Here is an 18,918-nt window from a genome sequence, read left to right as displayed (position 1 = left end):
CTAATTTTATACATGAGTGTAAGGGTTAGGGAACTTTGCTAAATATCTAAGAAACACGTAAAAATCTGAGAAGCAGAGATACTGTGTATAGAGTATATCCAGCAGTCCATGTCTTCAAACATCTGCAAAAGCAGGCTGGTTGCCAGGCACTCACAGCAAAAAGGAGAAAAGAATGAAGTGTGACAGGAACAGAAAACCACCCATTCAGCATCTCCTGTTTTAAATGCTTTTCTTATTATTATTATCATTCATTCAAAATATTATTTGAAGTCCCATTGCTGAAGTCTTTGGTTCTTCCTAGAAATGAATGGAACATATTTAAAATGCTAATCACTATAGGGCAGCAAATATTATGTAAATGATTCATATATTCCTATAGGGATGAATTCTTTTCCTGATAGAATATACTGGTCACATCAACAAATTCAATTTTTTAATGTCCTATTATGGTTTTAGGTCATTTAATTTAAGGCAATTAAGTAAGTGGCTAGAAATTCCAGCACATTCCAGGTCAATTCATTAAGTTTTATAATTCTTCTGAAGTTTAAATTTAACACTTTTCTGCTGAATTACAACTCTAATTAATTATCTTTTATGCCACTCATCAAAAGGACTCTTCTCCTATCTTAACCTGCTAATAAATAGCAGTGCTTATGAAGAGGAATGTGACAGATTTTTATTTGCAGAAAGATTCTTCACAAGAAACGACAGGACAGGAGGCCTAATAGGGGTGTAAGACAATCTCCAATTGTAAAGACCCTTCTTTACTGATATAATGGACAGTTATTTTGACAGTGTTTAAATCAGGCAAGATCTAAGATTTTGTGAATAGAGAGGCAGAGGCAATAAATGACAAATGCTAGTTCTAGGATTTTGAACCCACTCTATGCTTATGCACCATTTTTGTTTGAAACAGTGTTCATATACTACAACAGGAAGAGATCTTTCCTCAGTGTCCCTAGGGACATGTCTGGCCCTCTCTCTGCTGATAAGACTTCTTAAGGTTCATATTTTTTCTTTTGTCAGCTCCATTGTTTTTAAAAGCCAATCTTAGTAGCTGCATAAATTGAGAGGGGAAGAGAAGGGGGTGGGCAGAGAATGGGGTTATTTTTTTTGTTTCTCTGACAAACAGGTATTTCCAGAAGCATGCTGACATTTCATCATCCTCTGAACTCTAATGTTCTGGAGAAAGGGCTATATTTGTGGGAAATTGCTTCCAATCCACAGAGTTACAGCTTCCTTCCTGCCCTGTATTACTTTAAGCACATAACCTTTTTGTCCTGAATGAAATTGTTCTGAGCTGTTTTGAATGCAAGGAAGGGGAGATGAGCAGTGAACAGCACTGTCCAAGGAAGGTGTTTGCACAGCTTCTATTCCTTGAACTGAAAGCTACAGGAAAATTAGAGGGAAATGATTATTTTTAATCAAGCACAATTGTACTATGACAGAGGCATAGTTGCTGTTCCTGCATTTTTGTGACTATTATTTTTGTTTGGTTTTTTGATGTCTTTTTTTACTATTCCAGTATTCAGTCTTATTTTTGTTCCTAAGAATATGTCTAATTGAACAGCTCCTGGATGTGTATGTGTTGTGAGGGAGGGTGGGAGCTCCCTGGAGAGCAGGAGGGCAGGGGCTGGCAGCTGGGGCTGGTGCCCTCCCCCAGCCAGGAGCAGGGCAGCTGGGGCAGCAGGGGCATCCCCTGTGTGCCCCTCCCTGGGATGGGGACAGAGAGAGGCCAGGACAGCAGCCCATAAGTGGGAGTTCATAAAGAGGCTGACTGGCAGCTTTGCTTACAATCCAGGCATCCCAGACATTTTTTTTTTTTAACTGTAACTCATCTGCTGCCTAAACCTCCAGGTACCTGCCCATCTATCATCACCTAATTATCCAAATGCCTGCACACACTAAATGGTTAAACCCCAGGCTTCTACAGGAACAGTTTCCAGCTCATTCAGCAGAACATCTGGACAGCCACACCTGCCATATCTTGGAATGCTTTTGCTGCTCCAGTTTCCCCAAAAACTTAAGTATATTTTGTTTTGTTATTGGTTTGTTGTTGTTTTTTTCTAATGAGGTGAGAAACACACCTGTTGAGCTGTTGGGATGTCTCAGGTAGTGGTGCTGGAGCTGATCAGTCAATGGCCATCGCAGGTTCATGTCCCACACACTGCAGTGCACCTGGTAAAGAAAGCACAGAGAGCAGATGGTTAAGGAGTGGGAAGGGGAGGGCAGTGCTGGAATTACCAGTTTAGTGAAAGGGCGTATTCAGCAGAGAGAAGGTTTTCTGGGCCTGACAAATTTGGCAGAACTCAAAAATGGCTCTTTTAATGTCTCTATTCTTCAACTAAATTTTCTTCTCAAGGCATGTTCCTATCTTCTGTGGCTTTCAAGGAAAGGGAAAGAAACTGTGTCTTGTTTCCCATTCCACCCTCATAACCCAGCTACAGAGCAGTTGCTGGTTATTTTCATGCCCTTGACTCCTACCTCAAGCCCCCTTTCAAGATCTCTTCCAGTCAGCACAGAGGCACTGCTGGCTTACCCCCAGTGGGTTTGCCTGTGATTCCCACCTCACCCTAAGCAAATCAGTCTCTCTGAGTACACTGCACCTACTTTTATTCCCTCCAGGACCCTGCAGGGCCACTTTCCCACCTGAGTGTCATATCAGTGAAGGGAGATCCCAGGCCCAGCTGGTGCAGGGGGCTGTAAGCCCGAAGTTGCTCCTTCTGCATCTCTGCACCTTGCAAGTTCCCTGCCAAGATGATGGGATCAGCTCATTGCTGGGACCACCTGGCTCAGTGAGGGGCCATGTATCTGTCTATAGGGCCTCTCTGTCTAAAGGGACATCATGGCAGACTCCAGCACTACGGGAGTTTGCTGCAGCTCAAGCAAGAGTTGTATGGTTGATACAGGAGGCTGTGTGATCTGCTGCTGCCCTCTTTGAACTTCCCACTAGTTCTGTCTTATTTTTATTCAAGGAGAGACAAAGTTGGCTGCTGGCCCAGATTTGCAGCTGGTGTCTCTAGAAGAAAGCTTACAGAGGGGAGAAACAAACAAACCAATAAACAAAATAACCCAAATTCCATGCTAAATCCACAGACTGTGCAGTTGGCATCACTGAGCCATGTAATACACTGGAGGTAGAGAAGGTTAAGGCTATAACTACTTTCTGCCATGGTGGGGGGAGCAGCAGTAGTCACTCTTTCTCCTGTAGTGGTGTCCAATAAACTGAGAATCCCAGAGGGAGCAGTGCTTTTAGTTACATGGTTCTGTTATGCAGTCTAAGAGTTACAGCCTGACAAAGAAGGAGGAAGAAAACAGGAGTGTGATGATAGTGGTTTACAGACTCTACACTATGCCACTGCCAGAAAATGCCCCCATTGCCTTAAATAAATAGCTGCCTTTTTCTTTTTTTTTTTTTTTCTTTTTTTTCTTTTTTTTCTTCTTTTTTTTTTTTATAACAAAATGTCAGAAACAAGCACCTTTTTCACCCACCTGGATTGTATACAGACCAGCAGGGCATGGAAAGTACAGATAGGATGATCCTGCAAGGAGGCAAATACTGTTCAGCATTGCTCTTAGGTAAAATAGTTGGACTTGCAGATGTTAAGTGTTGCAGCAGTTAAAGGCAGTGATGGGCTGGGCAATCGCTTCAGACAAATTCCTTCCACAGACGCTGAGCAGACCCTTTCAAGGTTGCCTTTTGTTATTTCAGGTGGAAAGTCCTAGACAGTCAGCAAGCAGAAAAGTGCCCTCCAGTCACCTACCTCCACCTGGTGGATGGGGTCACCTGGAGAATGCAGCTGAGTGGCATTAGGCTGGAGACACCCTGCCATGAGGCTCTGGCAAGGTCTGTGTCTTCAGTCTTACAGGCAGCTGATCTTGCAAACCTGTTCAGTGTTAATTTTTTAATTGCTTACCAAGTCTTCTGAGGAACAAGGTGCACTTCCAGCTATCACTCTTCACTGATGTAGGCTTTCATGCTTTCTACTTGCATCATAAAATTGCTCTGTAGTGCTAGGGCTTGAGCAGATGAGAAACCTAAGGTCTCAATATTAGGTAATAAGGAGAATTTGGGACAGAATAGCATGGTCTACATATGACTTGATTTAACTCACAAGTTTTCTTGATTCAAAACCAAGAGTATGAATAGATATTGGTCTTACCCCACACTGCAATAAAATTTAAACAGAACAATTCTAAGGAATAGTAGCAGAAAGAAAAGAGAACAACTGATCCCCCTGCATTTATACAACATTCATTTCAGTGGTCCCCATTCCTGTTTTGTCGTTTTCAATTTCCTTGGGGCAGGAGACAAGTCTTTATGCTTAACTGTAAAGCACTAACCATGCATGTCATCCAAAATAAATAAAAAATGACTCATGATAGACATCCTGGGGTACTCAGTAAACCAGCACATCCCTACAGCACATGCATCAATAATCATTCTTACTGAATATACTTGGGTGACTGAGGCACCAGCAGGGAAGAGGAAAAAGCAATAAGATATCTTCAGAGCTGGGAGGAAGCATCAGCCAGATAATCACATAAGAATGTATACTGCTTAAAAGCCTGGTGTCTTACCAGCTGAAAATAATCCTTTAGTATTTACAGTAAGAACAAGATATGATAATTCTGGTCATGGGTCCTGCATCATACTATGGTTTTGTTGAGATCATCTGAAATCATGATGGGATGTGGCACACATCCAAAACCATAATTCCTGGGAGCAATATATGGCACTTGCACCATTGCTAGGGCATGATCTATGAAATTGTATCTGTGTGTTCCAAGGTAGGGTATTTATGGTGTCTGGCAGATGAGGGCCATGCTATGAAGTCAAGCAAGATCCTGGATCCTGAGCATAAGCTAGGAACTGTTTAGTAAGCTGGGAGCCCTAGCCCACAGGATGTCTATCAGCAATCAAGATATTCATTCCTGTGGGGAAAGGAATTTAAAGCACCTAAAGATCTTGCTGGTCCATAGGTACTTGGAGACTGGAGAAAACCACGCAAATCACTTTCAAAGCCATGAAGAAGCTTTTTGTCCTGTCTGGGATATTTTTCCCCCTTTTCTTCCCCTCTGTGACAGCTTCACTATATGTAGACTTATAGAGACACAGATATCATCTGTAGATTTTCAGAAACAGTGATGTACAGCTAATTTATTGGAAGTTGATATTTGTATGAGTTCATCTCATTTCTGTACCCCACAGAGCAGCACCACTGCTTGCCTCCTGCTGAGATGCCTATCACTGCTGTGCTCAGGCAATTGCTGTTTACCACAGTGTGAGAATGAGACAAACTCACAAGGAGTATTAAAACATAGATCTTGTCAGACAAACTTTATTACTCCTTTTGGTAAACATAACAGAATTATTGGATGAAGCGAATGGGACAGAATAATAATTCCTGATTTCAATTTCAAGAAACCTTACTTGTGAAGTTAATTCAAATTGACTTGGAGTGGAAGTGGGAATCTGCAGTTAAAGATGATTGACAGATCCTATTGAGATGAGAGGAAGGGCACAGGGATCACTGCAGAAATAAAATGGGTTTTTCAGAGATGGGAAAAAAAAACGTTACGTGTCCAAGTATCAGTAAGTGCCAAAGGGAACTGGGGATCTCTCACCTGTGTGCCTTTGAAAATCTATCTCATATGTTTTATTTTCCAACTTCTCTAATTATCTCAGATAAAGTAAGTGGGATGTTCGTGAAATTCAGTTTTAAAAACAGAAAAGGCTCATGAGTAATTAGAAGCACAGAGAAAGTGTGACTGAACTTGTGAAGAAAGTGGTCTGATTAGAAATAATTGAAAATCTATGCTGTATATTTCCAGAGGTATGAAGTAACCAAAATTACGTGATGATAAAAAAACAAACAAACAAAAAAACCCCCAAACCCAAAAAAACCCAAAAAACCCAAAAAACCACAAAAAGCCAAACCTATGTCAAGAAATGTAACATAACTTTGCAATATAAGGATGCAGTAAGAAAGTGCATGCAATAATTAATTCTATATATGGAAACAGCCTATCACAGGGCAGGAAGAAAATAACCTTTTTTTTCTGCCTCTGTCCTTCCATTACTGACCAAAACTATGCATACCTTTTCCCCAAGACTATTGCAGAGCTGGAAGAAGTTCAAGGAGAGTAAAAAGACAAGTTTGAAAAGGCAGACTGGCACTGGCCAACGAAGTTCCAAGTTCACATAAATGTAGTGACTGTAGTCACAAAAAGAGAAGCCAAGTCTAGTTTCTTTTCAGAGAACAAGAAGGCTCTGTTTCATATTTCCATGAGAAAAATCATGATTAGAATCATAAAATCTGTGGAGTAACTTTTTTTTTTTTTTTTTTTTTTTTTTCCAAAGACTTTCCATCTTAGTTCTGCAAGATGGTGAAATCAAGCCTTCCCTTGGAGAAGGGTAGACAAGGGCCTCCCAGCCCGCCCTGTGCAGAGAAAGAAGCACCATGTGCCTTGTCCTGGAGAAGATGGGACTTCTAACCTTTTGGGATGCCTCCAAATCCACAGTGGCACAGAGGACTATTTTTAACCCTGTTTCTCGCCTGAATGGCAGGTGTTCAGTCACTCAGCAGTCATCTCAATTGCTGATGTCAAAAGCTTACTAATGTAATTTAAATCAAGGGCAAGTATAAATCAGAATAGTTGGTGGCCAAAGTGTCAGGGACTGTTTTGTGCTGCATTGATTCTAATGCCACTTTCAACAGAAAAATGACACCACATGAAACACACAATTCACCTAAATTGGAAGAGAAACATAAAAAAGATTTTTAGGGTCATTGATTGATGGTTTCCACACTTCATACCAGGCCAAACTAGCAATCTAGTAGCAATGAGAGATATTCCATCAGGTGTTGTCTGCTGTCAAAATTTAGATTTAAGACGTACACTATACATTTACGAAGACAATCTTTCAGAAATTTATCATGAAGAGACTAAGCTTTGGGCACATTATGAATTGACCAATATCAATTTAATGAATTGCATGAATGTTAAGCAGATAGTAGACGGAGTGGTAGTATTTTAGCATTAAATATTGCTTCAGAATCTGGAAAGATTATTTATTGCCTATTCATAATCTCCCTTCCTTTTATGTTAATTTAATTTACTTCTTGTTACTGATACTCATCCGTTCTTGGGTGACTTCTTGCTAAAAATTACATTGCATTCTAATTGAAACACTTAACATGCTCAATACTAGAACTTCATCTAATATGTGTATGAAAGATTATGTGCCCAGTATCCCAGAAATAATCCCATCAAACTATTCCTACATTCTCTTTTTCTGTATGTAAAGGAATGTGAAGTAAAATTATGAAGAAATACAGGCATTTAATAAGGCAATGTAACACAGAGGCACAGAAATGCCCACTATTTCCATCTGGTTTATTATTGTTTTTCACAATCCCTTTTCCTTATTATCTGAGGAAAAGAGATGGCCCAGGAAGGTGAGGAGGAGCCCTTAGGGGAGGAGAAAATTCCCACATATTTCTTTTATATTCATCATTAACTGCACTGACTCTGTCTGTGCTGTTCCCCAGTGTGTGTTACACAACCTAATGCATGCAGCTGGGGAGTGCCTGGGTGCCAGGCTCCAAACAGATTGGAGCACAGTCAGTGCTGAGTTTCTCTTCTGGGCACCATTTGTGTTTTGTTTCCTCAGCATGCCACTTCATGCTGTCACGAGCCCAGTTTCAAAGAAGGAGCAGTGTGCTACAGCAGCAGAGATCTCCAGCTTCTGCTGGGGAGCCCCATGTGAGGACAGCAAGCTTTGGTCCCACCAGACAGCTTTTTTTTCTGTACAAAGAGTGAGGATCCAGCAGAATGAAACCACATTCCCAGTTCAGATAAAAAGTAGTGCAGGGTGTGCTGGTTGGAATGCAGGTATCCACGACAGCAGCCTGCAATAAGTAGAATATTTCCATGAAGGAACAGTCTGTGTGAGTACAGCTCTTACTTGCATCCGTCTCGTGCATCCCAGCATCATCATACCTGACCTGGGCTGACAGATTTAGCTGCAGTACAACATGCAGCACATGTGTATGGCAAACTGGTTGCTGACAACATCAGAGGCTCTTTTATTGGTGAATAATGCCTTTGTGTCTGGCTTCACTGGCTGAATGGACAGTGCTGGAGATATTGGATGCCTGACAGTGTGAAAAAGTGCTCAAGCTGTAGGCTGAGAGGACTTCACCTCCCAGCTTGTGCTATATGGCATCTTCTTGCCAGCAGTGCTGAAGGTGATTCAAACCAGCAACACTCCCAGCATGCCCACATTTCCCCATAATTTTCCAGTGTAAGGACTCCAGTAGTCCTTACAGAACATAGATATGTATCTTCAAGCAAGGAACAGATAAGCTCTTAAATAAACTTGTTTGTTATGAACGTCCACAGGAAAAAATGGAAAAGAAAGGGGTACAGCAGAAAATATGAAACAGGTTGAAAATTACTTATAGATAACAGATCCTGTAGAAGAAGAAACTACTAGATGGTCTGCAATATATAAGCTGAAGTGATGTGTGAATGTTATTTTTATTGTGAGCCATACCAGTGGTGTGATCCTGAAAAAAGCTAAAGGTTTCTTGAGAATTTCTGATCATAGAGCTTGGTTCAGGACATGAGTCACTCATAGAGGGAACTCACCATCGCTTTCTCGTTACCAAGTAAACTAAATTGGGTTTTCCACCTCCAGTAGGAAGTATAAATTTGAATATCTTTACTTGAACAAAGACCACATTAGCAAGTCAAATGATTTTGCGTAAGAACGTTATTTTTTTAAAAGAAGGCCCCAAAATGATGCTTTTTATATAATTTAGCATTTTTAAAATTCTTTCAAATGAATCAAAGTGAATTCTAAAATACTGTTTCAGAATTAATTCCAATTATTCTAAGACTTGTAAATTTCTTTTAGTAGAAGGGCTCAGAAATATTTCTCCAGCAGTAGACTAGTTAGTCCACTATGTAATTCTGATCTTTGTTCACACATTTTAAAGGTGTCAGCATCATTGTATGGCAAAACTGTATCTCTATTCCCAATCTGAAAAAAATATTTCAGCTTATTATAACAATTATTTTCCTTTCAGAAATATGCTTCCTTTATATGTTTTATTATTTCCTTGTGTTTTATCTTATTTTTAAGTTGTTTATTTTATTAAAATAATTATCAATTACAATTTATGATAGCTACTCTTAACTAAAAGCTTGGTCTTTAATGACACTAAACTAAATGTAATAATATCTCTAAAATATAATGCTATAAAACTTGAAATTAACATAGAAATTGTAATTGAAATGTTGAAATAAAAATAAAAACTTAATTATTTGCATTTCTTTTCCTAATTTAAGATTGACAAATGTCAGTATTTTGATCTTTCTTTGCTTTCCAGAAAAATATGTAAACTTCACATGGAGTAGAATTTTGCTGTACCTCCACTGAAGTACAATAAAAGCCATAGATTCTCATGGTATTCCTGCCTGTACCAAAGTGAATAGCTTGAATGAAGAAAACAGGAAACTGGTATGGAAAAGAAAATGTAGTCATTATAGAAAAGGAAATCAAACAGAAACAAAGGAAAGCAATCAAAACTTTCATGTGTTTCTAATACACAATTCTCTTGTAACTCCTGGGAGTTTCCTACCAGCCACAGCCATCTAACCACCCACAAGCTCCTCTGTTACACCAAATGTCTCAGCTTGCTTTCTCCCCATTTACAGGCTGCAATCTGAAAACTGTCCATCAGTAACCACATCAATAGCATTGGAGCTGTAACTGGCTGAGTTGATGCAAAAATGTGATGGGAAATAAAGAAAATGATTGAAGGAGCTGTTGTTGTCTCCCACTCTCTCTTGGACTACATCACATCCCAATTTTTCACCCTGGAAGAAGGAGGACAGGGTACACTGTGCAATTCCAAGACCAAAACACTTCCTCTTAAGATGCCAGTGTGGTTGCTAAGAAACAGCAAAGTAGTTTATCTGCCACATCCCTCACATGCCTTGTGAACACATGGAAAGTGGTTAAGGTTATCATAAATTTTTGACTGCCCATGTATTAAGATAATTTGTTCTCCTCAAGAATGAATTAGAAATGCTCTGAGAAGCTTCAGTAGTATGTCAAAACAAAAAAAATTGAATAGCTCATAAAAATATCTCTATATAGACAACTTAAAATGGATGGACAGGTCAAACAAACTCTTCATTTGTAAATGCAACACACTCCCCTGTGGTATTTTAAAACTTCTATTTCTAGGTTGATTTTTGTGAATCTGTCAAGTTGGAACAACTTTCTGTTCTTTTAGTAAAAAACAATCAGTTTTTTATTTCATTCCCTGCTTCTTCTTAGTGTAACCCTCTTCCTCTTGGAGAGTATGTATGTGGTTCCAGTTAAATGGCAACTACCCTAAATATTTTTCACCCACTCTTGAAATATGCTTTTTGTTGTTTGTTTGGGGTTTTTTTGTAATCAGAAAAGTCATGAAAACATTCAACAAAAAGTAACAATTTGTTTGATTCTATTTTTTAAAAAGAGGGCAGATGATAGCCAAGAAAATCTACCAGATGGTTCTTTTAATAAATACATTAAAGTCTCTTTTATTTTCTTTCAATTTTAGCAACTAACATAACAGAAACTTTCAGACCATCAAACCAGTTTTCACAATCTGCCATAAATTTGCATTTCACAGAAATAATCCCGACAAGCACTAATAGATGAATGCTGTTGGTGTAACAATAAAACAGTATAAGGCATATTTATACCATCCTTACATACAGAACACTGTACACACAAAAAAATCACAGATCCAGAACAAAGTAAATTTGATCCCTTAGACGTTTTACGTTTATAGGCTTGGTACCAAACAAAGAATTCTCCAAGCAACAGACAACCTCTTGTTCTTGTGTGATTTATTTGTAATATTGTGCTCATGCAAAATAGGTATTTGTTTTATTGCATTAACATTAAAAGAATGTTGGGAGTTAGTTCTGAAGTCAGTTCAACCAAATTTTACACCCTGTTTATCTTCATCCATAGCAAATCTAAGTAATTTTTCTAGGTGACATAAAATGAGGCATTAACAGATGACTGAGATTTTTATTTGGAAAGTTCCAAAACGATAATGAAGCTCAACCAACTACAGTTCAAAAACCATCTTTCTTGACCATGCATGTTTTTTTATGCTATTATGAAGTGGTTTAGATGAGATGCCTTCTTGTATATTTAAAGTTTCTATCATTTTATATATATTTTTAAAGAAACCATGTACTATCCAACATCCACTGTTCACAGAAAGAAATAAGCAGCAGGAATAGCTCTGGTGGCAGAGTTGGCCAGAAGGACATCAGTAAGTTAGTGGCAACTTAATAACATCAAACACCCCAGAGATACGTCACAAAAGAGTTGATTACTATAACCCATATTTCTGTAAGAGTTCAGACTGCCAGGGGCGTTTGCGCTCTGGAAAGTAATCTGGAATGTGGATTTTTTTAAAATCTTGGATACACTTTCTCATTTCTTCCTCAACACTCAGCTTCTCACATACCTTCTTTTTGGAAAGATTTGTTTCTCTGGACTTGCTAATGAGAGTTTGAAAGAGTTCACTGTTCCTGCGTTTGTCTGGTGGTGGCATCCACTGCACCGGGGCCTTCTTAGACGGACGATCCAAAGTCAGAGTATTTGGCTGGTGGGCTGTGGATGGCTGAGTGCTGGTGGCATTTTCTTGAGGGGTGCTGGCTTCTGAGTGGCTGTCACAGCTTGAGGTGGACAACTCATTACAGGAAGTCCCACTTTCACTGCCCTTGTCCAAGACCTTGTCGTGCTTCCTTTCTTCATGGTCTTGTTTAGGCGAAATGGTTCGCTGGGGGGGTCCTAAAGCAAAGCAGAAAAGAAAAAGTATTAAGCAAGCACTGTTTTACACATAGAAGCAATCAGCTGCCACTTAGAAAAACGACTCAAAGTCTTGGCTGGGATAAATTGGTAGCTTTTCCTTTCATTCAAAAGGACTATACCAGCCTGGTACACAGTTTGAAGGTCTGGTTCTACCTGTGTGCTCAGTTGTCGAAATTCTCACTCCTGGAAATGTTAATGACAAAAATAACTTCACTGCCTGCCTAAGAATCCAGGTAATAAAACATGTGCAATGCTCAGGTTTGATCTGCATTGGAAATCCCTGCAGGCAAGTTTAAATGAGCAACTTCGATACTACACCCCAAGCTAGATTTTGTAGTATAATGAAAATAGAACCATGCAATTTGCAAACCCTTTGCTTAAATAAAAATATCCCAAGGACTTAGATTTTTTTTGTTGTTGTTGTTTTGGAAGCTCTTAGCTCTACCTTCCCAGAACAGTCTACTGATTTACGTTCTGCAGATGTCAACTCTGCAGAAGCCCTGGACAGAGACAGAAGTATTAATCCAAGAATAACAGAGAGATCTCTCACGAGTGGCAAAGTCCTCAGGCTTTTTTTTTTTTTTTTTTTTATCCTAGTGATTTCACTGTGCTTCTTACTGTCAGCTATTATCCCAGGCTTGCCTCAGTGGAAGCTCAGAATTCATTTGAACACCTCTTGCTTCAGAAGCTGGCAGGGAAAAGGAGGTGATGAAGTTATCGGTAACGAGGCGCTCTGCGACGGTGGGGAGAGCAGTGGGCACTGCTCAGCACCTCCTCTGCCTGGAAATCGGATCCAGGTTGTTATTCTCCCTCAATATCATTTTTGCTTTGAAGTCTTAAGCAGAATAATAATGTGAAAATTCAGTGATAGCTGCTGAATCTGTACTAGCATTTTCATTTCTGAAGTCTTATTTCAAAACTCCAGCTGCGAAGGGAAATGCTGGCATCACGTAAACGTCATGATCTTAATTTAGGACACTATCTAGAGCTCACTGAGGTATCTACAGAGTTCAAGAAGCTCTGGGGAAGATCAAAGGGAAAAATTTCAAAGATGTTTAAACTTCTAAATGAAAATGAAGATTGGAACTTCAGGGCAATTGTGTATTTGCTACAAATCCTGAAAGACTTCAAACTGTTCAGGTATCTAAATATCTAAGAAAAAACAAATTATCCTTACAGTTTACTGAAAACACCACCAGCATCAGGTGGTGTCACCTTTGCCAGGTCAATGCCAGGTTATGACAGCTCAAGCTTGAGTTGCTGTGGTAGAGTTTCAATGAGATTTTTAAATCACTTAGTATACTGTCTTTCATAATTACAAATTAGAAATATAATTACAAGTATAAAGAATGCAGAAGGAATATGAGCACTCCAGTGTCTTTTTGACAGTGCAGTTCTATGATTCAAAGGAATCTAAGAAGATGGCAATACTTTACATGAGACACAGGGGAGAACAAAACAAAACACAAAAGGAAATAAATGATAATTTAACAGCGGCAGCATTCAACAGCCTGCTTTTATTTTGTTTTAGCCAGCATCCCAGGATGAAATGTCACATTTCATGTAGTCGACCCTGAGAAATCCATGAATAATCAAGATCCAAAGAAGAGAGAAAACAATCCATCAGGGCTTGTACTTGCATTATTCAGGATGAAAAACACAAGTGATTTCCCACTTCATTATATTAATCTCAAATATTCAGTGCATGGCTGCAGCAATTTCCTTCCTCTTTTTCCTCCAGAAATACGTTCACCTTCTTAAATAGATTTACATACACTCCTTCTGCTGTTGGAGCTGGCATTTTATTTCATATCTCAAATCACTATATGAATGCTCTAAATCAAGAGTCAGCTGGCACTATGGAATTAATCTAGTGACACAGCATGTGATTATAAAACTGAGTCGTTAATCAAATAGTGATTTCAGTATTGTTACTCTGATTTTCATAACATTATTAACATCAATATCTGATCTAGTGTACAATCTTAGTTCTTCAAATGTATCAACACTCTATGACTCAGAAACTCAAGTTTTCTGTTAGTGACACCCTGAAGTCTTCAGCTCTGTATTTCTTACCCAGTTTTTTGCTGTAACTTCATAAATCAAGATATTATTTCTAGCTCTTTATTGGTACTCTTTGCTTCTCAGGGGCTCAACCAGCAATGTACTAAGAATCTATGAAAAAAAAAGCACTGAAATACACCTTCAAGAATATCAACAATTCCATTTCCTGCTACAACATTATTCAGAAGACTGACAATAGGCAGGTATTAAATAGCTTTTTTGGATCAGAGCCCTGAGCTTCTGTATCTTACAGCACTGAGCTCTGTATGCTTCACTGAATTGCCTAAATTCACAATGACTTTAATCCAAACATAGCTTTCTCCCACACCTCTCTTTTAAAAATTAACAAATCCTCCCTCACAAAGAATTCTTTATATGCTCCTGCACTTCTTTCTCAATAGTGTATTATTAACAGAAGCAGCTGTTCTGCTAGAGGATAGGTTTTTCTCACAGTATTTTCCACATGCTGAAACTGAAGAGAATTTATGAAAACGTAAGAAAGGATTCTCAAAACATATTATTATCTGGATTATCAGTTAAATTTAGCTATATCTCTAATCTGGAAACCATCTTCTTAATGCCCTCTACGCTGGCACACTCATCTGTGGCCAGGACTGTGTGACTGGATGCTGACTCCACTGAACCTTCTCAGCCCTGCCAGAATAATACCAAAAACTTTCAGATAGCTCAATCTCCAGAAACTACCTACTTGAGAAAGCATACTTGCTCCAATGTGCAAGTAAAACAAAAAAACTTCAGTGATTTACAATCTGTCCTTCTTGCTCCTTCCCCTTTTAGCATCCCACCTACTGCTGGTTCTCCAGCTTTTCCAAGCTGTTCCAGTAGACATTGAACTTCCTACTTCTTTTTCACTTTGTCATGGTTTGGACAGCTGTTCTATCACCCAACCCCACCTGGGAGGGGTAATCAGTAAAAGTAAAGAAGACCCATGGCATGAAATGAAAACAGGTTTTGGTCACAGAGAGCGGAGGAGCTGGCCTCAGGCATGGGATGTCCAACAAGATGGACAGGACCCACTTGGGTAAGCAGCTGTGGTAGGAGAACATTTTTTATATTCCCCAAATTTCCTGATTTATAGTGAGGGTGCTGATTATGCTATGGAATACTTGGGTTGCCAGCTTGGGCCAGCTGCCCCAGGCTTTGCCCCTGCCATCCCACTGCACCTGCATGGTTCAAAACTGCCCTTGACCTTGGTCACTGTGGAGATCTGCACACCAGAGCTGGGGATAAACAAAACCTGTGCAGGTTATCTCGTTTGTTCTCACAGAATTGGACTCTGCAGCCTCTCAAAACCACAGTTTCTCTGAACAGAAAAAGGGTTTTAGAATTCTATCCCAGCAAATCTGTGACATCTTTCTTGTTCTTAAATGGCTTTCTTTTTCTCAGTTAGAAAGCGAGCTTGCCCTTGCCTAGGCTTGCTCGCCACCTCTGTCACTGTGGCTACCAGACTCCCACGTTTAGTAGACTTGAACAAATACCTCCAGCACATTTCTCTGACCAGGAGGGCACATTGCATTCACTTTGACTGTATTTATTTCTCTTCTGCATTGCTCTCTGCACACATTTTTGCCACCATGGACTGGCAGAATTGAATGACAAAATAATCACTTGCAAACTATTTTAAGAACTTGTACTGACATGAAGAATGGCAAAATCCTAGCTCTGGAGCACAACTAGCTGGATGCAGGACATGTAGATAGGAGCTGAAGCTGATATAAAAGTAGTAAAGTAGAAATGAAACAAACCAGAACTGACATTTTAAATGTATTGTATATGTGGTACCTGAATCAGGAACACTAGAACCTGTTAAAGGGATGCCATCTTGTACTGTGGGTCCAAAAAATACACACGAAAAAAGTTAAATTGTTTGAGTTTGATCAATTCCCTTGCCAGCACTATAAAATTACGACTATTTGTTAATTTAAATAAGAAACTAAACCTATTTTAAAAAACAAAAGCAACCCCCAAAATCATAAGGTTTTCTATGATGTAATTTTAGTGAAAATGAAGTTCTTAGGGATAGTTTTGCTTCATAATTTTCTGTTTCTTCAAATATATATTTTTTAATATTACCACAGGTCTACTACATATAATCTCATTCATTCATCAAATAATCATATTTAGGGTTCCTTTCAACTGGTAGAGTTATAAAAGGAACTAACTCTTGCATAAGCAAAAAAAAGTTTGGCAAATACATTATATTTATTGAGAACACATCTTTAAAACATTACAGTAAAATTGTTAATAAAATTGTGATGTAAGAAGAATCCATGTTTTTATCTGATTTAATAAAAAATCAAAACAGAAGGGCAACAGGGTTTTAAGCTGACTGATTGTATTAGAAGGCTCAGAAACAATAGCAAAGAGGACGAAAGTTATTTTTATTTGTATCTGTGATATCTAATCCAATAATACTATTTTCATTTTGATTCAGAATTTTTGCATACTTGACAATGTATGTAGTATGTGATTTGCACATGACTTTGCAAAGTAAAAGAAACTATAACTAATATACAGTCACAGAAAAAATACTCATCAAATTTCACATTATGATTAATTTATCCATTTTACATATCTGGATTTTTATTACCTCTCACCAACATTCAAATTGTAACAGTACCCTGAATTCTTAGAGACCAGTCACCTGTGAAATCCAATGACAGGTTATGTCTACTATGGGAACACTTTCATTACCAGACTTCTGAGTTCTTAATATCACACTTCAATTGGAAATTATTATCTTTTATGTCTAACTTTATTTTTATTTTATTAAAAAAAAAAAGAAAAGAAAAAAGAAGATTATTCTAAAGAGCTATAAAAGGATAGCTCCAAACCCCTGACATTTTCTGTGGCATATAATTGATATTTTCAGTTTTTAGAAGAAAATCCTTTCTTAGAGCAGAGCTCAACAAATGAAATCCCTCTCTGAGACCAGCAAGGGATTCAGCTTGCCTCTTACCATTAGAGCTGTAGGTCAAAACTAGCTTCATGCCAGACAAATTTACAACGCACTTCCTGACCACTGAACTTCATCCTAATGGACTGGAGTTTTAATGCACCACAAAACCAAGATAAACCCACTGCTTGGATTTAGCAGTAAGAGCTTTTGGTGGGGTTTTTTTTGTTTTGTTTTGTTTTGTTTTGTTTTGTTTTGTTTTGTTTTGCTTTGCTTTGTTTTTAACTCCATACAGTTTGTCAAGGAAAATTCTCTACTGATTTTACGTATTTCAGTTTGCATATAACTTAGTCCTGATGAGAGGGGAGGAAAGAGGGAAGGTCAGGCCCTGTTTTATTTCTATTTTAAGGCTAATATGCAGGCCTACACAGGAATTAAGTGGCAGGCAGTCTCTAGCTGCCCCTCTGCCTGTGGATGAATTTTATCCATTCTCAACATCCCAAGAAAAAGGTGGTAATAACTAAGTATTTAGTGTGAGAAATATCTAAGTGCCTTGACAAGCTCTGGTCTTGACAGCCTGCAGTCAAGCTGTCTGAATATATTCAGTTTCCAGTTTTGGTTTCATCTGGTAAAATATTTCAATCCACATTTTGGATTAAAGGCTTGATCTAAAGAATGCCCAGTGTATAATAGTGAAGTATTTTTCAGAAAGGAGGATTGAAAACTCAGCATTTCTTATTTTTCTGCCTCTTTTTCAGATGAGAGGCAAATTACTGCGGATACCCAAATGCTTATGCTTTCATGTTCTTTGACCCAACTGTGGCTTAGCTTTAGTCAATGCAAAGTAGAACAGCTTCAATAAAATGAAGAGTATGTTCCCTTTGCCTTCGATCGCTTCAGGGTAGCAGATTCATTTGGAAGAAGTGAGTTAACCTCCCTCAGGCACAAGAGAGAATAAGTATCTGGGAGACTTTGATTTATTAATGTGCTAATTCCCAAGCCCTTGGGTAAAGCCCAGCACTGTTGACATATCAACTTCAGTACTTTGAGCAGAACTTGAATTTTATATGATTTAAGAAAGCTAAGCAACTCAGTTTGCCAGTGAAACTGCCATGAAGAGGTCTTGCAAATCTCAGTAGGGCTTCCCTGACATGAAGAATAGCACTGAGGTTACCCACATTTTATCAGTGTAATTTTGTAAATATGCCCATGCTCTAGCAAAGCTTCAAATTCATATCTACAGGGCATGTAAAATGGTTTGGCTTCACCAGGAAGCTGATTCTGAGCTGTGAGTCCAAAATTGCATTAATTTAAAAACATTTTTAGACTAAAATGTCGACCTCATTCAAGCCAAAGACATCACACTGATTCCTTAAGTTACAGAAGCCTAATTCAAAACTAAAGCCTGTTCAGTCTACTGTGAATGAAAAAAAAAATTTAGAAGGAAAGAAGTTAGAACGATTTCTGTAACTTTTCAGAAATCCTATAATTAATGGCATCCCTGGAAAAATCATCTTTAGTTTAAACCAAGTAAAATTATCACAGATAATATTTTGCCCCCCCCCAATATTTGTGCAAGAACATCTGAAAATACTATCTATGTTCTAAAGAAAACCTCATTGTAGACTTAATTATGGTCTGCTACAATATAGAAGTTATAATAACAGGGTGTTGAATGAGTCATTGTAGACAAACTAAAGAAGTTATGACAAATTTAAAAACAATCTTGGTGCTTATGAGAGATGAAGACAAAATATACTCTGATTATTCTGAAACATTTTACTACATTCAGAATTTAATAGGAAATGCAAATTTTACCATAATATTTCCTGTCCTCTACTGCCAAGCCCATGAGACATCTCACATGCTTTGATTTGAAAACAAAGTGGGAATGGTACACTGAAGTCTTCTTGGTAATGTTCTAGGAGCATTAAGATTTTTAGGACTTTTTATTTGCTCTTCCACAGATATTTCAATAGGAGGAATATGTCTGTGATTGCACTCTTGATGAAGCCTTTTATTTAAATCACCTTACCTG

At 38.4% G+C, this 18,918-nt stretch overlaps 1 protein-coding gene across 1 annotated transcript in view; it reads right to left on the bottom strand.

The window, feature by feature from the left end:
- Nucleotides 1–10,576: 10,576 nt before the first annotated feature.
- KCTD8 (potassium channel tetramerization domain containing 8) overlaps nt 10,577–18,918 on the bottom strand; it is an 87,726-nt gene continuing 79,384 nt past the window's right edge. Inside the window, exon 2 of the mRNA XM_071743635.1 lies at nt 10,577–11,878. Coding sequence (XP_071599736.1) covers nt 11,418–11,878 — 461 coding nt within the window. The 3' untranslated portion in view covers nt 10,577–11,417. The remainder of the gene's footprint in view (nt 11,879–18,918) is intronic.

This window comes from Heliangelus exortis, chromosome 4 (assembly GCF_036169615.1).
Source record: "Heliangelus exortis chromosome 4, bHelExo1.hap1, whole genome shotgun sequence".
In the NCBI taxonomy this organism is placed as follows: Eukaryota; Metazoa; Chordata; class Aves; order Apodiformes; family Trochilidae; genus Heliangelus; species Heliangelus exortis.
Note: the sequence above shows the minus strand (reverse complement) of the source record. Positions and strands in the feature narration are given on the sequence as shown.